Source organism: Phragmites australis, chromosome 2, assembly GCF_958298935.1.
Source record: "Phragmites australis chromosome 2, lpPhrAust1.1, whole genome shotgun sequence".
Taxonomy (NCBI): domain Eukaryota; kingdom Viridiplantae; phylum Streptophyta; class Magnoliopsida; order Poales; family Poaceae; genus Phragmites; species Phragmites australis.
Genome location: NC_084922.1, coordinates 22,585,914 through 22,610,204, shown reverse-complemented (window position 1 = coordinate 22,610,204; position 24,291 = coordinate 22,585,914). Strand labels below are relative to the sequence as shown.

The following is a 24,291-nucleotide window of genomic DNA, read 5'->3' as shown; positions in this document are numbered from 1 at the left end:
ATGTGAGGATACAAGTCTCTCATATCCGTGAGCACGGCTGTTATAACAGTTTTACACTCTGCAGAGGTTGTCCAGCTTTCCCCACGAGTCAGTAAATTCCATGTTGTCGTGTTTGTGAAACACTTAACACACGCCAGTGGTGTGCCGCCAAGAATCACTGAATGACATTTGCCACTAACCAGAGACTAATCCAGTATGTGTTTGCCCACTAGATTTCACCACTAGGCTTTACGCAAGCTAAGCTCCTACCTAGAAGCCCCTTTTGTGCTGACCCAACACACACTGGATAGACTCTAATCAGTATGTCACGCCTTACCCATATCAGCTTTGTGGTTGGTATGTTACTTCTTGGGTTGTCGCTCCACGAACTGATCCTTACTTAGGTTACTTGAGCAAATACTAAACCAATATCATAACAATGACAACCATCAAAACACTTTGCTCAAGGCCTAAGGTTCCATGTCGCTAGACCATTAACAAATTAACCATCAATGTTGTATATGTTCATTAGTCAAGATTATGACACTTCTTAACATCCCAAAAGCATGGCTAAGCAATCTACCAACAAAAGATACCTAACCATAAATCATCTAGGTTTCAAGGGATGATAAGAGAAAATCTAGAAAAATCCCTAACATCGGTGACTACCCGTCTGAGGATCCGTGCACTGGTATTCTTTGGATACCTGGTTGACCACCAGCTGGGAGTCTCCCTTCACCAGCAGGCGACGAATCCCGAGGCCCACCGCGGCTCGGAGGCCAGCGATGAGGCCCTCATACTCCGCCATGTTGTTGGTTGAAATGCAGTTGTACGACGTACCGAAGTACTTCACCCGTTGGGGAGGTGAGAACCACTCCAGCCCCCGTTCCTTTCAGCGTGAGGGAGCCGTCGAAGTGCATAACCCAGTACCTGGACGTATCGTGCCCGGGATATGCAGAAATTTCTTCATGGTCGATCTCGGGGACGGGCGTCCACTCTGCCACAAAGTCAGACAGGGCCTGGCTCTTGATCGCCTGGCGGCTGACAAAGTGCAGATCGAACTCCGCCAGCTCCACTGCCCACTTGATGATGCGCCCAGTGCCTTCTCGGTTTCGGAGGATCGGCCCAGTGGATACGTAGTAACCACCGAGACCTTGTGCGCCTGGAGTAGTGCCGCAGCTTCCTGGAGGCGACGAGCACGGCGTAGAGCAGCTTCTGGGCTTGGGGATACCTTGTCATGGCATCTCGGAGGACTTCACTGACGAAGTACACCGGCCGTTGTACACGACAGGCCTGGACAGTGGCTTCACCCGAGGGCTTGTCACAGCCCCCGAGCTCAGCGCAGTGGTCGGGGCCGACTGAGTGCTCGGGCTCGACTCCCTTCTCGGGAGGAGCCGCGTGCTCGGGCTCGACTCCCTGCTCGAGAGGAGCCCCGAGAACTGAAGGCTGCTCGGGGGCGGCCAGGAGCTGGGACCCAGCACCTTGCCCGAGCACTCGTCACGCTCCACCACCAGCACCATGCTCACGACCTGAGGAGTGGCCGAGACGTAGAGCAATAAGGGCTCACCCTCGGAGGGGGCCACCAGTACGGGTGGTGAGGTGAGATACATCTTTAAGTCCTGTAAGGCCTGTTCGGCCTCCGGTGTACAGTCAAAGTGATCGGTCTTCTTCAGGAGTTTGAAGAGGGGGAGCCCTCGCTCCCCGAGACGCTGGACTTCCTTCAGTTGAGCCGGGGGTCGCATCTTCTCGATGGCTCGGATCTTCTCTAGGTTGGCCTCGATTCCTCGGCTAGAGACCAAGAAAATGAGGAGCTTGCCCGCGGGCACTCCGAAGACGCACTTCTCGGGGTTGAACTTCAAGCGGGTAGTGAGGAGACTGTTGAAAGTCTCAGCCAAATCTTCCAGCAAGGTGGTGTGGTCTCGGGAATTGACCACGAGATCGTCGATGTAAACCTCGACGTTGCGGCCAACTTGCGAATCAAGGGTAATGCGCACGGCACGCTGGAAAGATGACCCAGCGTTGCGCAAACCAAATGGCATTGACACATAACAATAAGTCCCCACCGGAGTGGTAAAAGAAGTTTTTTCTTCATCCTGTCTGGCCATGCGGATTTGATGATAACCCGAATTTGCATCTAAAAAACATAAAAGATCACACCCCGCAATGGCATCTACAATTTGATCTATACGGGGTAGAGGAAAAAGATCTTCCGGACAAGCCTTGTTTAAGTCGGTGTAGTCGACACACATGCGGAGCTTGCCGTTGGCCTTCGGGACGATGACTGGGTTTGCCAGCAACTCCATGGTAATGCTTGATCCGTTGGAGGTGCACAAAAATCCATTGAATAGTGGCCACCATGAACAGCACCAGAGCTCAATTCATTTCTCTCCTCCTCTCTCTGCCCCAAAAAGATCTTCCCGTACATTGCAAAATCTACAAAATTTTGTGGGGGGTTCTATTATTCATATGCGACCCATTTTAATTGGTTGACCCAAAAATCCCAAGCCCAACTCAAATTAAAATTCTTCAAAGTTGTTAATTTTTCTAACTTGCTCCAATATCCAAAGCTTCAAATTAAATTCCTAAAATCTGGAAAAAATCACTAATATTCTTCATATGTTATGGATTAATTTCTAAAATTATTTTGAACCCTATTGTCGGATGGTGAACTACTCAAGCGGGGATCCGGAGGGACCCCCTTTGAGATTCGACCGGGGGGATGATTCTGAATTCGTTTCGTAGGTGAAATAAATGGAGTAAATGAGATGCAGGTGGAGGTGGAATGAACGGATGCAGGAAGTAGTAAATGCTCAAGGGATTTTTAGACAGGTTTGGGCCGTATTGAGCGTAACACCCTACTCCTGTGTATATGCTATAAATACTCTGAGAATGCCTCTCTGAGTATCTGCTGCGTTACAAAAATATTTATCTAAGTCTAGAGCTTCATGCTCCTTGTTCTTTGAGACTTGTCTTCTGGTTCGTCCTCTGTTGTCTTGATCTCAACCTCTGTGTGCTCTGTCGATCTATAAAAAAACCTCTTTCTCCGGGGAGCCCGCCCCGCTTATATACTCGTCGGGGCGGTAGCGTGCTCAGAAAGGATGGCGCGAGTTCCGATGCGCCATAAATGGAAAGCAACCATCATGTACTACTGCGCGAGGTGACGGGGAGGGTTGAAAACGCCCCCGTCTGATCTTGTTCATCATCATGCCGCTTTTCAACGGGCGTCATGGGGAGGGTCTACCGGGCAGCCACCGAGCAGCCCGGTGTGCCTGCCCGTCAGAGCAAGCCTGACACAACAGGGCGGCAGGCGGGGCGCCTCGAGCTCTACGACGTTATCCCGAGGCGCGCCAGATGACGCGCGATGGGACCCGTGCATTAAATGTCCCCACGCCTCCCTGCCAGGTCGTGGCAGGGATTGACAGCAGGCGTGGGGGGAGTGGTTGGAAGTGACAGGCCACGCGCCCTCTTAAATGCAGCATCGGGCCTCTCACCAGTTGACACCTCATCGCTGGGCCTCTGTGGGGATCACCGGCGGAGGAATTCTCAGGCCCTCGGGGAACTGTGAGTGCTCGGGGGCTATTGTTCCCAGTCCCGAGCACTCTATCCCGGAACTGACTGTTCGGGTCCTCGGGGAACCGAGTGCTCGGGGGCCACTGTTCACGACCCCGAGCACTCTCTCCCGGAACTTGGTTTTTCTTGTCGTCGGGGAACTTGGGTGCTCGGGGACCACTGTGCATGGCCCCGAGCACCATCTTCCCGGTATTTGGTCTTCTCGGGTCATCGGGGAACTCGAGTACTCAGGGACCACTGTTCATGGCCCCGAGCACCCTCTCCCGGAACTTGATCTTCTCGGATCTCGGGGAGATAACCCCCGAGGGAGGGCGCCACGTGGCACTCTGCTGTTCTGGCCTCGGGACTCGGGGACCCCCGGTTTCTATGTCACCGACACCTATATTGCATAGTGATTCTGTGAGCTCCTTCACAAAACATCACTTCTCATTAACTTAACAGTTATGTTTAACACTTCAATTGCATTAATTACTTGCTCATAGCTTTAATTATGATACTAATGATGTTCATGAATGATTAATAGCATGTAATGAAATTTGGGCTTTGACATGCGGCCACCCCACGTCTAAGTCCTATATGACCGAATGAGAGGGAGAGGGGTGACTGACGTGTGGGGCTGGCGAAATAGTGAACGGAGGCATAAAACACCTATGTCACCTTTCTCTGCTTGAACACTGATCCAAGAGACCTCAAAAAATTCTACAACTTTTTGTGCAACTCCTATGATTAAAAAACCCATTTTAACCAGATTCATCTCAATAGCTCATGTAGAACTCAAATTAAAATTCTCCAAAGAGGGTTACTTTTGAATATTGTAGCAAAATTAGGGCCTCAAATAAATTCTCAAAAATCTAAAAAAAATCACTAATATTCATTTCACATGATAGACTAATTTCTAAAATTATTTTTAGCCCTAGGTTATATGGTGAGAAAGTGAGTTCCTATGTAAACCTCCACTTAATTGCATTGTTATCATTTCATGTGATTTCCTTTTGTAATTTAATTAAAATTCAAACCAATTCAATTTGCACAACATTCAAACAATACTTATGAATGCTTATGACATGCATGTTAACATATGTCGGAGAATTAACTCCTGTCGCAGGGATCCCGAGAGACCCCTTTTTAGAGATTCGGCCGGGGGATGATCCTGAATAAGTTCGTCGGGAAAATAAATGGGAATGAATGCAACGGCCGGTGGTGGGGGAGTGGACCTAGTGCAAAAAGGAGTAAATGCACCGGAGTTTAGACAGGTTCGGGCCGCACGGGGGCGTAATACCTTACTCCTGTATGGATGCTATAATTGTCCTGAGGAAGTCCCTCAAGGATGTTTGCTAGTTACAAGAATAATGGCCTACCTAAGAGCATGGAGCTCCTTGTTCTTCGGTTGGAACTGGGCTCAGCCTTCCTCACAGTGTTTCTTTTGTGTCTATTCTCGATCCCAGTTCGCCGTCTCCGATTCCTCTTTGTTCTTTGTTGCCCGTTGTTCGTTGTTCGTTGATGGACTTTTGATATTTTTTCCTACCCCCTTACTTCTGTGTTGCCGGCGGTTTTAAATACCCGCCGGCCGAGACATGTCCCGAACGAAAAGGAGGGGGCACGAGTTGTCAAGACGCCATGAATGGAAAGGGCGTCATCATTTCTTCTGGGCGAAATGACCGGGGGTGAAAAATGCGTCGCACGCCCGGTCGCCCGTCACCATAATAAATACCCTGGCAACGGGCGCCGTGGAGAGGACCCATCGGGCAACCGCAGAGCAACCCGGCGTGCCCGTCCTGTCTTGTTCCCCTGCCACAGCAGTGCGGCAGACGGAACGCTTTCATCCTCACGACGTTATCCCGAGACGAGTCGGATGGCACGGGACGGGACCCGTGCAATTAATGACCCCACGCCTTCCTGTCAGAACATGGCAGGAACTGATGCGGCGGGAGTAGTTGGAGATGTCAGGCCACGCAAGCTCATTAAATGCGGCCGCAGACCTTTGACTGGTTGACACCTCGACGGTGGGTCCCTCGGGGGCCTTCTTGGGTCGTCGGGGTACCGAGTGCTCGGGGGTACTGTTTACATCCCCGAGCACTCTCTCCCGAGCACTCTTGCACGAACCCTCGGGGAACCGAGTGCTCGGGGGCTGCCACGTGCAGCCCCGAGCACTCTCTCCTGAGCACTCTTGCATGGACCCTCGGGGAACCGAGTGCACGGGGGCTGCCACGTGCAGCCCCGAGCACTCTCTTCCGAGCAATCTTACACGGACCCTCGGGGAACAGAGTGCTCGGGGGCTGCCGCGCGCAGCCCCGAGCACTCTCTCCCGGAACTTAGCTCTTCTGAACGTCGGGGGACTAGGGTGCTCGGGGGTGACCATACACCTCCCCGAGCACTTTCTTCCCGGTACTTAGACTCCGTGGATCATCGGAGAACTGGGGGACTCGGGGGGCCACCGACCGTGACCCCGAGCATCTTCTCCCGGGACTTGGCCTTTTCTCATCCTACAGGAAAGATCTCGCGGGATGGCGCCATATGGCGGGTGGCTGGCCTGGCCTCAGGATTCGGGAACCCTGGTTCCTGATACACCGACAACATGCAAATGCAAACAATGGGATGTGACATGTAGTTAAAGCGATCATACTCCCTTTGCCTAAAAGATGATTTAATTTAGCGGCTCTTTCTAAAAGACATGAATGTAAATAAAAAATTTCTGTAATTGATGATCGTAGAAGAGCCCCCTTTACCATTTTATATAAATGGACTATTCTATTTGTATAGATATGGTACAGGGGCTTATCCAACCCCCTCTTCCATTCTATGGCTCTGAGAATGCTAATAATTATAGGTTGTATATTCATACATATTTTGAAATGTTTAGTTTTCTAACTAGAAGGATTATCTGGAACTAGCATGAATAGAGCTAAGCTAAAAAAGAGAGACTATTTTGAAAACTAGTCAATTCAATGCATTACCCTTCAACCAGTTTATTCTATTCCACTTCTAGATATCTACAACCCCTTTATAGGCTATGTAGCAGGAAATTATATATTATGTCAAAGAAAGTCCCTCGCGTAAATTGTTTTGAAGAGGCAAATCAATTATTTGTCCTTTGAGAATCCCCCATTAACCCTTTTATATCTACCTATTGGTGTACCTGAGATGCATTCCCTCTAACTCCTGAAAAAGAGCTGGATTTTTCTTGTGTCGATTCTTCTTGTATCAAAGTAAGAATCATCTTTCTTCTTAGTTTTGTTTGGTCAAATATTACTTTTTATTCTTTATTCAGATTTGTCTCTTGGACTTCCTTTGCTTAGATTAGGGCACGATAGTATCATAAACATGGATTTCTTTATTTTATTAATTTTGGATCAAGAAGAAGTAACCTTTCTTTGGTCCATATATTATTTGATTCATATACTAAGAAGCAAAAGTCACTATTATATCTATTTGCACATTTTATCAATGACACAAGAGAGAATGCACGTGAAATGAGTGGTAAAAGAAAATCTTCTCTTGTCGGTTAATATTCCTACTTGTAGAAATTAAAGTTATCTTCATATACTAGATATAGTACCACTACATCAATAATTTGACCTAATATGAGGTGAATTTATACTCATGAGTTTGAAGGGACGATGATGTTCCTTGGATTTTGGTATTGACTACTAGTCATGGTATTAAAGAACGTTTATAATAATTATTAGAGAAGGGCGTCGAGCTTAATAGGGTTATGTTTCTCTATGGAGGTGAACAAATTTGATATGTCAAACTACAACTTTTATAAGTAATATAGATTTGTTCGAGTTGGCTAGGAATTTAAACTCCAGCTTTATAAAGAACAAATTACCTTTTGCTTAGTAATTCCATGATCTTTTGCTTGATTAAGTGTGATGCATCACTGCTATAACTACAGTTTGATCTTAGACAACTAAGAGAAGCAAAGAGATTTGAAATTGTAACTTGTGTCATTGACACTTTATCAGTGAAGTTATCTACTACTACCATCACAATTGGGCAGCATGTATGCTAGGAAATAAGCTATATCCAATGGTAATACCAATTTTATGTATGAATACATTATACATTCAATGATATAACTACGACAAATGGTTATCAAGTCATTGTTTTGATCTGGAAAACATATGTCCTATTATGTTTTCACATATATTAAAAAGTTAATAATATGATGTGAGCTCTTTAATCAAACCAAAGTTGTCGATTCATGCTCTGAGCTCTATGAGCTCTATGAGCTGCTATATATATATATAACATAAGTAAAGTTGTTGACATTGAATATCTTCATCGTATCAATATGCCACATGTACATATAAATCATAAATCTTTAGTAAAGTAATATTGCTATATGATACTAAGGTCATGCACAATGTTTCATCTAAAAATGGCTCAAAAGGAATGTTTTTGGTTGTTGAAATCAATTTCATACATTAGAGGCGATCAATTGCTATTAAGAAAAACACTAAGGAGTTGATGAATGATGATAGTTTGGTTCTAAATTAACAATTAGAGGTGATCAGTTCAAATTATGAGAAAAAAACTAAGGAACTGCTACATAGTTTAGTTTTGAACTAAACACAACAAAATACCATAAGTTAATAACTGAACGATGATTAGTTAATAGGGTTATGTGAACATTTAAGGTTAACAACATGGCATTGTCTCATTAATAGGGTTCATTTCATGTAAATGAAGCCAAAAATAAAGTTTGCTACTCTAGTTAGAAAGAAAATCTTTGTTGCAAATTGAGTGGCATTGAGGGGCATACAACTCTTCATTTTCTTCTTTTATGCCATAAATTTCAATGGGATAGGGTATTCAATTGTAGTGGACTATCTAAAAAGAATATTACAAACTTTTGTTGTGTGGTACATGCTATATTAAACTCATTGATTTTTTTTTTCTGATTGATTACCCCTCCATGATAACTCTAGTGCTCATGCTGCTTGCCTCTTCCACTATAAATTATAAGAGGTAGGAGCCTCTATCACTATTCTATTCGTTCATTTCATTTCCTTCTCACTTCCTTACAACAATGATGCACAACACTCTATGGTTCTTATTGTTTAACTATCTTATATATAAGGCTAAAAAGATCTAGCAGATAAGGTTTGATTTGATGTTGCATGAACTTTTCAAAGCTATAGTCAGGAACCACGTTGAAAAGGATCGCTTCCTATTATTGTACATGTTACATATTAGGATTCCAATTTTTCTTAGTGATACCTTAATTTTTGCAATGAGAAAAAAGCAATCGCTCAAGATATGTTACATAATATTGACTTTGTGGGAACTCTTGATTACAGAATCTTCGATCTTTACTAATACCACTTTGAATGATGCAACTTTGTATCACTTGCTATATTTTGAGTTTGAGATTCTTCCTTTGCTTAGGTTGGCAGTAGACACTGCCACATAGCACGATGTGAGGCACATACATATTTTATAATCTTTTTATCGATGTATTATTGACTAAATATTAGTAGATAATAGGGCATGGACTTTCACAAATAGGTAATGTTCCTTAATATTGATGATACATGAGTAAAACTATTTCATTATACCAGTGGTGGCAGAGGAGTTCTGGCCTGTTTAGTTTGTATATGAAACTGCCAACACGTGTCATATTTTTTTCTTCAAACATATCTAAGGTCAAGTGCTCAATTTTGTTCATCAATACTTTTGCCAGCTCCACAATTTTTTGAGTCGCTAACGTGTTTGATCGGGTTTGCAGAAACGAAATCGTGTTACCGCCGACCGGAGACCGCGAGGGGCAGAGTCGGCGACCCCAGGTTACGGCTGACCGCGACGGTATGCTCCACTTCCCCAAAATACAAACCCAGACTAGGGAGGAATTAATTAATCCGCCCAAGACCCCCGCACGTCTTAACCCCGAGAGGGAGGACCAGCGGCAGAGTCTCCTGCGCATCCCGAGTTCCCGACTCACTCCCGTTGGGCGGCGTCCGCGCCCGACTCAACCCCTTACCCTAAACCCCTCCCCGGCGCTCCAGACCCTCGCCGCCTCCCCCTCCTCGCTGGTGAGTGCCCCTCGCTGCTCCCCGTCTCTACGATCTCCCAGTTTCTAGGGTTTCGATTCGCTCGCCTGCGCGCTTGTCCGTTGCGGCTGCTAGGGTTTCCGGGTCTGCGTTCCGCGCAAGCTTTCGGTTGTAATATGTGGAGCTAGTTTTTGGTCGGAAAGCAGGTATTTTTAATCTGTTCCTTTGACAGAGGAGGGGAGGAGAGGGATTGGAACCTAGATTTTTGTACTCCTGTAGCTAATCTGGGCGCATGTCGAGCACAACGACTCTAAATTTTGCCCGCAACAAAATGGCATGCTTTTTATATCAGAGAAGTTGGATGTCTTGGTGCAGAGGGAGTCAGCCCCGGAAGGAAAGCCTAGAATTTTTTTTGGTCATTGGTAGGCATATGAAAGCACACGGTGGGAGATCTTTTGGTTCATGTTGGCTGGCCTGTAGCATCTAATGGTCACTGCATTGGAGTGAACCTGATCCGACGCCATATTTCACTTGCCGCCAGAAGAAAAAAATGAAGGGCGCAGGTGGTTTACCTTTTTTCCCGCGGAGAAGCAATGGGAAGGCGCCAAAACCTACAGTTTCTTGCCCATGTACAAATTCAATGTATTGGTAGATTATAAATAGTGAGCACATGGCATGTAGGGTGTTTACGTTAGCTATTGCAGTTCTTCAGTAACTGATTGATTCTCCACGTGTTATGTTCTAACCAGTCTTTTGATCTTCCATTCCTTTTGGCAATTGACAGTTGTGATTTCTGGAGAGACACTTCATAATTTTTTGGTCATTGTTTGATGTGCTTTGATGGCGAGTAATATGCAGCCTTCTGGGCCACCTCAGGTAAGTGCTGCCCTTTGGTGTAAATCTGGTTTTGTTGTCTGTAGTGCCCGTGTGGTAAGCATCTTTATTGTCTATAAGCAGCCTCCCAGACCTCCCATGATGGGTTCTAGCGCTCCACAACAAAATCTTGGACCACCAATGCCTATGCAGGTAAACCGGAAGTTCAGGCATTTTTTCTTCTTTCTGCATTTACCTCCGGAGTTGTATATTATGTGTCTGACATTGTTCTTTCATGCTCCAATTTCAGTTTAGGCCAGTGGTTCCTCCACAGCAGCATCCTCAATTCATGCAACCAGCGGCGCAGCAGTTTCGACCAGTTGGTCAGCCTATGCCAGGAGCTAACATTGGCATGCCCGGGCAGATGCCACATTTTCCGCAACCTGGGCAGCATTTACCTCACTCAGGTCAGGTTCCACCCTCATCCCAAGCAGTTCCTATGGCATATCAGCCAGCTAGACCAATGTCATCAGCACCACTGCAGCCGCAGCAGCAAGCTGCGTATCCTGGTGGCCATTTGTCCACCATGGGTGCCCCTATGCCACCTCCATCCTACACGGTAAGTCTTATTTGTTGTTTTTTTCAAGTTAACTATCCTCCGTTATCTATTTATTTCTAGTTTTGGTTATTGGTGTATACAGTATGAACTCTCTTCTTATATGTTATTACTAATTCTTATATTGTACATTTCAGTATCAACCAACATCGGTTCCTCCTGTAATGCAACCCTGGGGTACAACTCCAGGCCAGAGCGTACCTCATGTGACAGCTCTGGTGCAGCCTGGGCATCAGCCAGTGTCAGCTCCAGCAACCTTGCCTCCAGTAAGTATTGTAGGACCTATGCTCCATCAGTTGATTTTTGTCTAGCATAAAATTTTTTATGACCTCTGCTGCATCATTTTTTTCTGTCTGCTATGTAAAATTTATATACTTCACCTTGCAATAACTGAGTTTGATAATGACAAGGTCAACTCATCTGAACCTAGCTCTTCGGATTGGCAAGAACACACTGCGATTGATGGAAAAAAGTAAGTCACCTTCGAATTAGTTTCTGTTATTAACTTGTTTCATGACACACTAGTAATTTAATTATTCCATGTTTTGGTTTTCCCCTCATTTGGCTTGCTTTCTTTTTTTTCCCGCCCCTTATCTAGGTACTACTTCAATAAGAAGACAAGGCAGTCAAGTTGGGAGAAACCTGTTGAGTTGATGACACCTTTGGAGGTTAGTTGTACTTTGTGCCTCTAGCCTTATATGCATCATTTATACTTCTGTTTTTGGTGCTATAAGCTGGAATTTTGACTTGATACTCTGGTGAATTGATGGTCGTTTTAATGAATTTTGTGTTGTTGTAGTTGCACCTTAAACATATGATTATCATGATATCATCTCATTAGCTCGTGCTATGCAAATTTTGTGTTTTGTTTCTGCATTTTATGTCATATTTCACTATTAAAGTTCAGAGTCCAAAAAATTGCTAAGCACAATAGAACAATTCTTACATGGCTGTGCTTTCTTTTATAAGCAGCATTGTCACCCAAAGTACCTCCACCCAGAGTTTCTTGCCATTTTGCCTAATTTAGGCTTCAATCTCTTTATGTCGTTTTTTATGTATTTGGTTGAGGAGCATTTACAATGGACCAAGAAAGTTTTTTAATTCTTTTTTTCTCTAGATGACAGTTCATTCTCTAATAATTAATGTACTGAATGCATCCTTGCTGTATTAGATGCACTTATCTGGTTTTAGCATTTTAACAGAGGGCTGACGCCTCGACTGAATGGAAGGAGTTTACTACACCAGAAGGTCGAAAGTAAGTTCATACTGGAATTAATTGCCACTCAAATTTTATTATTTGTCAATGATTCATCCATTTTCTTTCCGTATTCTGACTGTTCTATCATTCCAGGTACTATTACAACAAAGTGACAAAGCAATCGAAATGGACTATTCCTGATGAGTTAAAGGTTTATTCTTTCTCTTTTCATTTGACATATTTGTCCAGTTGGCAACTACAGTATTGCTACAATTACTTTCTTCTTTTAGATTGCACGTGAATTGGCAGAAAAGGCATCGAATCAACAACCTGACCGAGAAACAGGAACAACTGCTGGTGCTCTTGTCGGATCTGCTTCTGCGGAGCCCTCTACTGTACCTGCTAATCAGTCTTCATCTGTAGTCGGTATAATTGCTTCCAGCTCGCATGATGGAAACTCTGTTCCTCCTGGTGCTGTCCCATCACATAATGTGGACCACACCACCAGTTCTTCCAATGTTAGCATGCAAAATGGTGGTCCAAGTACTTCTGTTCCTGTTACAACAAGCACTGAAGTTCCATTAGTTGCAACTGATTCAGGGACTAGCAGGTTTTCACAGATATTTACCTTTTTCTCTCCAAAAATTTATACTAACTGACACTGTTCTAATGCCATTGTTGAACTATGCAGAAACAATAATGATAATTCATCTGTAATAAGTGCTGCTGACACAGAAGATGGTACATCCGCTTCAGATTTGGAGGTATGCTTGCATTCCATATGCAATTTTGTTTGGTAAGATTAGCAAGTGCTTCATAATTGAGGTATTTACCTTTCCTCTATTTTGTCCAAAATTCCAAATCAATGACTCCGCATTGTTACAATTTGTCTCTGATTGCCTCTTTGTTGTTGTTAACTTCACAGCTCAGATTTGTATGTGAATTATTCTCCTTCTCAACATCCTTACCAAGCCTGTTTTTACATGCCTTTTAGCGCTTCCTTTTTTTCTGTTATTCTTTGATAGATAATAATCTTTTGCTTTACCTATTTGTATTAGCCTATTTATGAAAAATAAAGTAACTAGACATACCCTGATGTCAATGTATTTTTTTTCTTTCGGAAAATTGTGATCTTCTACAACTGTTGTGGAACACTTAAATGCTTGCTGTGTGCTTGGGACAAGGACATATTAGAGAGTTTTGAACTTGTGATATGGTCGGGGAAGAAGAGTAGAGGGTGACAGAGATGTACAGTAAAGGAAAAAAGCAGAACAGATTAGAGAGGTGCTTGTTAGGAAGAATAATAGATACATGGGAGGTTGATAAGAGATAGGTATATTTTACTTTGGTGCACTGGACTCAGACCTCACAGGCTTTCTAATAAAACTGGATCCCTAGTGGAACAGGGCTTCTCAATAAAACCAATATCTCATGATGATAGACTCATTATCTACTCCACTCCCTTCATCTGGCACTGGTGCTGCCTCGTGCAGTAGTGATGTGTGCCACAACACTGAAACTGATTAGAGATTTTCCGGACATCAGGTAGCTTATTCTATGGAAGGATGTTCCTGTACCGTGAAGTAGATTCTTATTAAAATTATCTAGTTGCATCACCTTGTTCGGTACTCTTGTGCATGTTACTTCTCTGCTGGCACTTAGAGAGAGTGTGTTAAGAGGCTTCAGGGAGTGCTGTGACTGCTGTATTATAAAATCCTGTACTGTGACTACTCAGTATGTAGAAGGAACCAAGGAGAGCCACTTTTTTGCTTCCTTTAGTGGGTAGAAATGACTGTTAAAAGACTGCATCTTCCCTTATTTTTTTGGAGGGAGGGTGGGAGGAAGGGACTTGAGTTGAGACATGGAGTATGTCAACATCCTCAGCATCAGCATCATAACTTTTTCCTTTGAAGGAAATTTGAGCGATTTGGAGTTGGACTGGACAATCTTTTTGATAATGGATGTGATCACATTTTTCCACTTATATTATTTCATTTGATATAAGGCTTTGTTGCTGTATGTTTCTGCATTTGATAGCGGTTAGTAGACTAAGAGAAACTGTATGCTGATGCCGCTTCCTCATACTACTCTGTAGGAGGCCAAAAAGACCATGCCAGTCGCAGGGAAGATCAATGTCACGCCAGTGGAGGAGAAAGCAAGTGAAGAAGAACCCGTAGTCTATGCCAATAAGTTGGTGAGAATGGATAAGATAATTAAATTAAGAATCAGATGTTCGTTTTTGAAGTGATAATCTCATCTATGTATACAAGTGTTTTTTTTTTTTGATATATAGGATGCAAAAAATGCATTCAAGACCCTGCTTGAGTCAGTAAATGTTGAGTCTGATTGGACATGGGATCAGGTATGCAAGTCTAGTTAATTTAACATCAACCACTGAATTGCATATCACTGACATAATATTTCCAGGCTATGAGAATTATCATAAATGACAAACGATATGGCGCTTTGAAAACTCTTGGAGAGAGAAAGCAAGCTTTTAATGAGGTTAGTCTTTGTTTCTTGCAAGATCCTAACTTTCTTTGTTTCTTGTAAGATCCGAATTCTTTCTTATTAGTATCGTGGATTCCTTCAGGTCTTTGTAGTAAATTGTTCACTAAGGCTCAGGTCTGATGTTTTTGTTTCTGCAGTACTTGAACCAGCGAAAAAAGTTTGAAGCCGAAGAAAAACGTGTCAAACAGAGGAAAGCACGTGATGATTTCCTTGTGATGCTTGAAGTAAGATGGCTCTAGTAAGTTTTCCATGTTTCTTTATTACTTGTACCATATTGAATGTTTTGTTGTGTAATTCAGGAATGCAAGGAGCTTACATCGTCGACAAGATGGAGGTATGCCCTCCAATTCCAGGCTATGATTTGGATATAACAATCAAACCCAACAGTTCTGCACTTTTCCTTTTTGTTGGAGGTGCACTTAATTTTGTTGTTCACTGTGCAGCAAAGCAATACTTATGTTTGAAGATGATGAAAGGTTCAAAGCTGTAGAGCGTCCTAGGGAGCGAGAGGATTTATTTGAGAACTATGTTGTGGAACTACATAAAAAGGTTTTCTGATATTAAACCTTATGCATTGTTACTCTTGCCATTGTGGTAATTTTTACTAGTGAGCTTGGAGGATTCTTATAACTTCATTGAGATTAGTTTTGAAGCCTGCTACATCTTTGTTCACACTTGTCCTAGTACTAAGCTTTTGAAATAGAAAAGCTTAGTTGCAATTACTAAACTTTTTAGTAATGCTAAATCTCAAATACAAGATATTTGATACCTTTATTTGCTTATTTAGTCTGTCAAACTATTTTTCTAGGATCACAATTATTCCTCATTTGAAATGAGTAACTGAAGCATTTCTCCTTTACGGTTTTGGTTTCTTTGCTTTTTTGATTGTGAATCTATTTGCTTATGGTATACTTGATCGTAAGCACTTCATTTAGTACCTGTTCGTTTTAGGGAATGGCCGCATCCTATAATGGGTTTGTCTCATTATGAACTTAGCCGTTATTTGTAGCATGCCCCTGTCCTTGTTTTTTGTGGCGTTATGCCCAAGAGGTATCCCATGGCGAAGGATCGTCCCATTTCTTTAACCTTGTAGTAAGATAAAGTTTAGAGATAAGATTGGGTTCAAGCACCTCATTAGTTTCCAACAATGATGGAGTTTTTACTTCAGAATTGTCACATGTTGTTGATCAGAATTTGATTTTAATTTTTTTCCCTTGACCACGAGGAGAGACTCCCCCCCCAGACATTTTTTAAATTTAAGGTAGGGGTTTACCGAACCCTGGCTAGCCAGGAAACTCGTTGAAACTAGTTTCTCAGGGAGGTACTCACAAACCGGTGCGCCCCGGGTTCAAGCCCGGGTGGCTGTCCTCTCTACCGGAGGCACTAACCTACTGAGCTACTGCTCAACTCGCTTGATTTTCATTTATGGCAAGATGGTACTGTATACTGAGAATGATCTAATGTTTATCCTTTTATAGGAGAAAGCCAAGGCTGCTGAAGAACACAAAAGGCATGTAGCGGAATACAGAGCTTTTCTGGAATCATGTGATTTCATCAAGGTTATTCCTTTGATGTTCTTATTTAGTCAATCAACACACACACAGCTCCACAAATGAAAAATTCTTTTTTCATGCTTGCAGGCAACTACCCAGTGGAGAAAAGTTCAAGAACGGCTGGAAGATGATGAACGCTGTTCCCGACTTGAAAAGATTGATCGCTTGGAATTTTTTCAAGTTAGTATTTTAACTGTCAACTTTTGCCATTCTGTGGTTCAAGTTCAACTATACATTTTGTGTATTGCAGGAGTATATACGACATCTGGAGAAAGAAGAGGAAGAGCTGAAGAGGATACAAAAGGTATTACATTCTCTTACCTCTATTGTAATGTTCTGTTCCTGCAGATGAAAATTTAACTAGCTTACACACGCAGGAGCAAGCAAGGCGACAAGAGAGGAAAAATCGTGATGAGTTTCGTAAAATGTTGGAAGAACATGTCGCCGATGGCACACTTACTGCAAGAACTCGGTGGCGTGATTATTGTGCACAGGTTCTTGAAATATTGATTTTCGCAAATAGATAAAGTGATAAAATATCTTTCTGCTTATTTACATTTTATCAATTCACAGATAAAGGAGTCACATGCTTACTTGGCAGTAGCCTCAAACTCGTCTGGTTCGACGCCAAAAGAGCTCTTTGACGGTGTGATGGAGGAGCTTGACAAACAGGTTATTTTCTGAAAATTCTGATTATCTTTGTAACATATTATCCTATATGTAAGCGGTTGTTATACTATTGTTCTTTATTTTTGCACTTGTATAAAGATGTTCCTATAATTCGTCATAGATTTATGAGCTTCGATTGACTGCACTGAGAAGTTATTTGGAAAGCATAGAACCAAATATTTAGTTAATGATTGGAACTCTGCATTGCCCCTAATCATTGCTATGGACTCACATTCACTTGGATATAAAAGATGTCAATACAGGAATACTATGTTAACTTCACTGTGCCTGAGTTATTGCTGGGATGCACTAATCTTTGGTAATTAGTAATAGTAAAACAGATTCCTTAGAATGAACCCTTTGCAATTTGACCTCTTCTACCCATCCAAGAAATTCTCAATAACTACAGTTGGTATTTTTGAACATCATTTTTCTATTTAGTTACTCGCTTGTTTCTCAATTTGGCACCCCTGCTATCTTCGTTGTCCACATTCTGTCTAATCACATTGATATATTCGTGAAATTTGCTTGTATATTAGATCCTTTGGGGTGCTCACCGCTTTCAACATTTGCAAGGTGGATGTTAATTTATCTGTGTTGTCACTAATCACTAGCTGAGTTAGAGTGCAAAGAATAGTTGTGTTGTAGCTGGTGTTAGACCCTGGGCCTCACCGGCAATTAGGAACCATGGTGCTGATGGTGTGGGGAAGTGAATGGGAAAAGATGGCGTGCAGAGGGGGAGGAAGAGAGAAAATGGGAAGGGATTGGATATAACTTCTTGCTTGCCATGATTGACAATTAGTCCCCTCTTTAAATCGGGACCCTTGCGAATGAATCTAGCAATAACTAAAGGCTAATTTGAAATACTACATAAACCAAACTAACTGATGCAGCCCAGGCCAGGTGCTACTGCTGGGCCCTGCTCGTTTCCGCCTCCTGGATGGTGCCCTACATGACATGTTTACTCAATATTTCAATCTCAGTTGAATATCTGCTGGAAAAATTCTTAGCTGTTAATTTGATGTTTATGATTATGAATCTCACCATTCATATGGATCTGTTGTACTATGCATGAAATAAGTTCATTTAGATAGCTGTCTGTTTATTTACTTACTGCACACGTATGGTTTCATGCTATATTTATCTTCTTTCAGTATCAAGATGACAAGGACCAAATTAAGGAAGCAGTGAAATCTGGAAAGGTACCTCCTTTGTATACAATCCATGGTCTACATTTTTCCTCTTGTGCAAAATAGCAGGCTTTGTTTTATCATGTAGTATGCATGCAGCATAAAGTTGTCAATTTATCATATTTATGGTTTGCAACCTTCTTAACTTAATTTGTCTAGATTCCTATGACAACCTCATGGATGTTAGAGGAATTCCAAACTGCTGTTCTGGAGGATGACGCTCTTAAAGGATTATCTTTAATCAACATCAAGGTATTCTGTTGGTCTGAAGTTTTGGTCGATGCCCGAATATATGTTATCGATATGTTGTATTTTTGCAAGTTTACAGTTGATTTACTCTCGCTGGATTTGTTGCAGCTTATTTATGATGATCAGATTGAAAGGCTCAGGGAAAAGGAGCAAAAGGAGGCCAAGAAACGCCAGCGATTGGGTGAAAATTTTTCAGATCTTCTGTATTCAATCAAGGTATTGCAGTTAACTGTAAGCATGTTACTTTATTTGCCTTGCCGCTGCCTACATTGCATGGTCCTGCTATGCTGGGAAACAAAGATTGTCAACCTTTTTCTAGAGATTATGGAGAAAATGAGACAAAACGAAGGGCTGTTGCACAACACACCTGAAGTCTTGCACCCTAAGAAGCTTTTCTTGCGAATTGCCAACTTAATCTGTAAGCGCAACTTGTGTTGCATGTAGTATTAACCTGCAAGCGGTTAGTATAAAAATGTGATAAACGCGCAAGTGGTAATAATAGTATTGGCATCTGTTTTTTCGTTATCCAAACATACCTATCCCTGCTAGTGCACAAGGTTGGGCAAGGAAAAACTTGCCCATGGAGGTGAGCCAAATTTAAATGGAAGAGAAGCCTTGCTCACCTTACCCAGAAGAAAGGCAAGGTGAGCGAACCAAATATGTGTCCTCCCTACCCTTGCTGGGTGTGGTTAGGCAAAGTATTTGAACATGCCCTATGTTAATTAAGTGTTTTGATATTGTCTATATGGTAAACTGCGATGATAAAATATCATAAATAATTGGCTATAACTTGTTACTTATCGGCTAACTTGATCTGCTTCTGTAGACGTTAATCCACAACTTTTTGATGAGATGGTTTTTGACCTCTTTTAATAAATACACAGTGGATCAGTTTGAACTAGAAAATGTTATCTGTATTTGTGGAGTGCATAAAAATGCAGAATTTTCGAAGTCTAGAAAATTTGGGTGCTTTAAAACTCAAAATCTTACGGGGTGCTTCTTTCCTGAAGCGTCACTTCTGTGCCTCTCTTATTCTGATTTTGCATCAACTACTCGACTACATTGTATGGTTCTTGCGAGATTTAATAATTCCCAGTATCAGTCCACAATCCGGGACCCTTTGGTTCTGGAATTTGGCCTCTGAACCAGAAAAATAGATTGCTGCTCTTCTATATTTGCCTTTTATGTTTTAATTTTCTCAATATTTGTTTGCTCTGAACATATTGAATCATCATCAATAGTTTCTGCATTGATATTTCAAAAACCATATCGTCTCCATCCAAGCAATAACTTAGTGTGGACTTGTTTGGGTAAGTGTCTGGTTTCCACTGCAAGTCTTGAGTCCTTTCCGAGGCCGCTTTTATGAATATATGTTTTGCTTGCAACATCATGTATATTTAGTCCAGTGTTGTATTCCTATGGGCCTGGTGATATAAATCTCCAGACAGTATTGGACTGGACATGTCATCCTTTTGATTTGATTTATTGTGTTTCTTCAAAACATTGTAGGAAATATCATCTTCTTCAACATGGGATGATTCTAAACAACTATTCGAAGACAGCCAAGAGTTCAGGTACTGGCACTCCTTAAACATTATAACAACAGTTTACCATACTACCTGGATACACTCCACTGGTTTATGTACTGACATTGCTAGTAAGAAAACATTTTTTTAACCAGTCCTAGCTTTATCCTGGGCGTAGTACAGAGAAATTAATATTAGTCGCAACAGTCCAATTGCTTCTGGTAACAGGTTGGATAGATTCAGTTGGACTTGGAAAATACTTCTTGGGGGGGGGGGGGGATGTTAGTTTGTGGTGAACGTGGACACAAGTGAATTTCTTTTCATGAATTATTTTAAAAATCTTGGAAACTAGTTTATCTGGTATAACTACGCATGAGTCCTGTCTTTTCCTGATACTTTTGGGCTCCTATAAGTGAAATCAAGGAGTCCTATCTCCTATGGAATAATCTGTTCATTTAATTCAAGCCAAATAATGATGGTGCTGGACTTCCATTAACTATTTACAAAGCTGTCATGCAAAATGTTCTTTTGGGTCTCAGAGGCAACATGAGAAATTCGTCCATAAATCAAATGTTTCTTGCATATTTGGGGCTGACAGATCTTCGATGTTTGAACTGCTGCATGACAGTACATGTTATCAGATCTTGCTATTTGTTATTTTGGGGGTAGGGAATGATATGTTGGATTTGTTTGCATTAGGGCCTTGGACAGTGAAACTTACGCTAAAGAGCTTTTTGAAGAGTGTGTTGTCCACCTGAAAGAAAGGTTAAAAGAGAAAGAGCGTCTGAGGGAGGAAGAGAAGGTAATGGTTATATTGTCATGTCCTATAATTTATCTGCGGTCATCATAACCTGTTTAGTTCTTGCTGTTATGTGTTTTGTATTAGTACATGGCTGCAAGCACACTTACTGGGAATAGTAGATGTCTTGATGTATTCACTTGTGCTACTTATCAGAGTTGGGGGCAAAAACTAACTGAACCTGTTACCTAACTGAGCCAAAAAAGCTGATTACTTCGGCCTTTTGGCTCCTTTGGTTTAGTTGGGTTTTAACTTACAAAACCTATGTAACCGACAAGCTGAAGTATTAGAATCAAAGTCTTATCACCTAAATTTAGTATGTTTGTAGATGTCATGTACATTCAATCATTCATAATGCTAAATTCAATAGTCACGAGTAGTTTAAACTACATTCTTTCTTTTAACTAATAAGTTCATGCTTCACATCTATAAGTTATGATCGTGTAGGCATGTCATGCAATTTTTCTCAATTAGTATTATGTATTTTGTCAACCAAATTAAGCATGTGCACTTCGATTAATTCGGTTTGAGTCATTGCAAAACCAAATTTCAAATTCTGTTAACATTTGTAAAAAAACCAACTGAACTATGAACTACTTTATCCACTACTTTATGTATTAGTTGCAGCATATGAATCTTTTTGTCATTTGTTTCTATTGAGTTCTCCCTTTTTTTGTGAAATTTTTACTCTTAGGCAAAAAGAGAGAAAGAGCGTGAAGAGAAAGAGAGGAAGAAAGAGAAAGAGAAAGAGAAAGAAAGGAAGGATAAAGAACGCAAAGAAAAAGAAAGAGACCGGGAGAAAGAAAGAGAAAAGGAAAAAGGAAAGGATCGATCAAGGAGAGATGACATGGAGATTGATGGTGCTGATGTGGACACCCATGGTTCAAAAGATAAGAAAAGAGAGAAAGATAAAGAAAAGAAGCATAAGAGACGCCACCATGACACAGATGATGTAAGCTCAGAAAGGGACGATAAGGACGACTCTAAGAAGTCTCGGAGGCATAACAGTGATCGCAAGAAATCTAGGAAGGTATAACATCTGTTATTCCGTGCAAATCAAGCTAAACATTAGGGATGTGACTCTGATTTGGCATTATATTGTTCATACAACCCGTGGTGTTAAGATTATTCAAATCACCAGATTTAACGTATCTGTGGCTTACTGTGTTTAGTGCCAATATATCAGCAGACCTTGTCGCAACCGTTGCAAGACCGTCTCCTTTCCAGTCTTACACCTAATTGTTTCCTGTTTGTGTTATTGGACTTAAAATATGCTTGCCTTTTCCTTTTGATGTTCAATTGTATAATTACAAGGACTTTTTGGTGATGCAGTTGTTGCTAATTTTTTTGTTAGTATACTTTATAACAACTATACTGTCTTGGTAGAAGAGAATTGCTAATGGACGGCTGATGTAGAATTGTTGCAAAGCAACACTAGCATTACTCTACAAAATGTTTAGTTTAGTAGTTATAGTATTTTATTCTAAAATTATATCTACTAAACTGCATACTAGGCCATCTGCAGGGAATATACCCACCCATTCTGCTATAATCAGTTGGATAGGCCACAAAATCAGCCGATTAGGCCATTTTGTCTCTATTAGGTTGGTCATCGATAGAATATCATTTACTGTTTTCTTAGAACATTGAGCATTTGAGAGGTATACTTTATATTGTTCAAAGGGAAAATTAGCTGTAGGACAATCCGACAAATTTCCATGGCTTTGGAGAATTGTTGCAGGGTAACACTTTGTTAGTGACCCATTCTACCAAAGTACGGGTCATTATGTCGTTTTACTAGTGTTGCAGCAGAGGTCCTTCAGACTTGTTAGATTCTCTTGTTTTTTAAACTTCGGTTCTAGTTTGGTTGGTTTCCGGACTTTTACCAATACGTTATGTAAGTGCATCCATCATAATGGGTAAAAAACTAAAAGGAAGCTTGTCATCTGTTCGTTGATTAATTGATGCATGTACCTATTTGGCAAGGAACATGTTCGGCTAAAGTTGAACTTTGTAAGATAACCAGACCAAGGACCTTTTTTGCAATTTTTGTTAATGATATACTCCCTCCGTCAACAAATGCAAGATCTATTTTGTCTTGCACATAGACCAAGAAGGCTTTCAAATGACTATACTACCCCTAATTATTATCTCTAAAGGCTATATTCAGTGCATGCATGTTAAGTGTACAAAAGAAAAATGGACATTTATTAGGGTTTATAGGGAACAACAACCTTAATTTGCGTTGGAGTATGGAATGAGCCTTACATTTGTGGACAAGATAATTAAAAAATATGCCTTACATTTGTGGACTGAGGGAGCATAACTTTGTAGAGCTAAGGAAGAAATGATAACATAATCATATCAGTTTCAACATTTACTGGCACATGTAACAGTAAATGAAACCCCGATGCTGGTTGTAACTGTGTGCTATTTATATCAATGGTTCTGTAAGTTGATTTTTTTTTTCAAAAAGTTGGAAGAAGTTAGCAAAAATGAAGTGTGGCCAGCTACCGGCACATGCTAAAGAAGAATTGCCCATTACTGGGATTTCAACTCCTTGTACTCCCATCAAAATTAATAGAAATGTTCACGATAGCTGCCGTCAATATGTAATTGTTGTATTGTGTTGCATATTTTCTGCAGTCTGCATAGATCACTTCAAATATTACCATGGTTGAATACATATGGTTAAACGTGTGATAAGATCATGATTGTCATTCATGCAGCATACACATGCTTCAGACTCGGATAGTGAAAACCGGCACAAAAGACATAAAAAGGATCGAGATAGTTCCCGAAGAAATGGTGCACATGAGCTTGAAGATGGTGAACTTGGAGAAGATGGGGAGGTCCATTAGTCTTTCCTTTTGCTACGAAGATTGTCAGTACTTACTGTCCCCTTGTCATGTTCTCCATTGCTGCTATTTTGTTTCTTTTGGCAAAGTAGTGGTGCTGCTTAACAATCAAATAGTGTTATAATTACTGAGTTTAGTTCTACATATTCTAAAATATATTTATTACTGTCCTACTTTTCTGCAGTAGCATATTGCTGTTTTCTTCTTTTTTACGTAAACAATGTGTGATTTTTCTTGGCAGTACACATTCTCTTGAAAAGATCTATCTTAACCATATTGTTTGCTTCATGTGATTGGTATGTCTTGGTTTGGGTTGGTGTGAGTGAATATTAACTAATATTGTCTGGACATGCAAAATGTAGCCGTGTATTTTGTACCATTGCCAAACTACTTTTGTTGCCTTCCTAGACACCTTTTTACTTCTTTCTCTGCCTTTCCCCTTGTTCTTTACTGTGTAGGCGTGAAAAGTGTGACTGAGGCTTAAATATCAGTTGCAAGTCTTGGTCTGACTCAGACATGCAACTTTTAGCAAATAAATAGCTCTCACCATTAGTTGTCTTCTTTCCAGGATTAAGCTTATTGTATTTGGTTGAAGTTTATTACCGAAACATCAGCGTGTTACCTGTAGCTCTTAGTGACACATCATGGATTTGTTGCCATCTCTTGCCTGTTGCTTTGCCTTGAGGCAGCTGGGGGGGGGGGGGGGGGGGATGGATGTGGCAATAGCGCCAGCACAAGCATGTGGCAATTTCCTGGTCCTGCTGCAG

At 41.4% G+C, this 24,291-nt stretch overlaps 1 protein-coding gene across 1 annotated transcript; it reads left to right on the top strand.

The window, feature by feature from the left end:
- The first annotated feature begins 9,399 nt into the window (after positions 1 to 9,399).
- On the top strand, positions 9,400 to 23,697 carry LOC133903512 (pre-mRNA-processing protein 40A-like). Its single transcript, XM_062344928.1, has 29 exons — positions 9,400 to 9,584; positions 10,327 to 10,418; positions 10,500 to 10,568; positions 10,666 to 10,974; positions 11,109 to 11,237; positions 11,382 to 11,443; positions 11,570 to 11,639; positions 12,174 to 12,226; positions 12,323 to 12,380; positions 12,460 to 12,779; positions 12,861 to 12,933; positions 14,265 to 14,363; positions 14,463 to 14,531; positions 14,597 to 14,674; positions 14,818 to 14,904; positions 14,980 to 15,014; positions 15,124 to 15,229; positions 16,159 to 16,239; positions 16,321 to 16,413; positions 16,484 to 16,537; positions 16,611 to 16,727; positions 16,807 to 16,905; positions 18,057 to 18,104; positions 18,252 to 18,344; positions 18,450 to 18,557; positions 19,851 to 19,915; positions 20,567 to 20,669; positions 21,361 to 21,696; positions 23,396 to 23,697. The coding sequence occupies exons 2-29, from the start codon at positions 10,383 to 10,385 to the stop codon at positions 23,525 to 23,527; spliced, it is 2,982 nt and encodes a 993-aa protein (XP_062200912.1). The 5' UTR covers positions 9,400 to 9,584; positions 10,327 to 10,382; the 3' UTR covers positions 23,528 to 23,697.
- The last annotated feature ends 594 nt before the right edge of the window (positions 23,698 to 24,291 follow it).

Excerpts from the sequence above, each read along its gene's own strand:
- LOC133903512 (XM_062344928.1), top strand. The coding sequence starts at position 10,383 with ATGGCGAGTAATATGCAGCCTTCTGGGCCACCTCAG. Across the intron at positions 11,238-11,381 it reads CTCCAGCAACCTTGCCTCCA|GTCAACTCATCTGAACCTAG; the intron begins GTAAGTATTGTA and ends GATAATGACAAG. Across the intron at positions 12,934-14,264 it reads CATCCGCTTCAGATTTGGAG|GAGGCCAAAAAGACCATGCC; the intron begins GTATGCTTGCAT and ends ACTACTCTGTAG.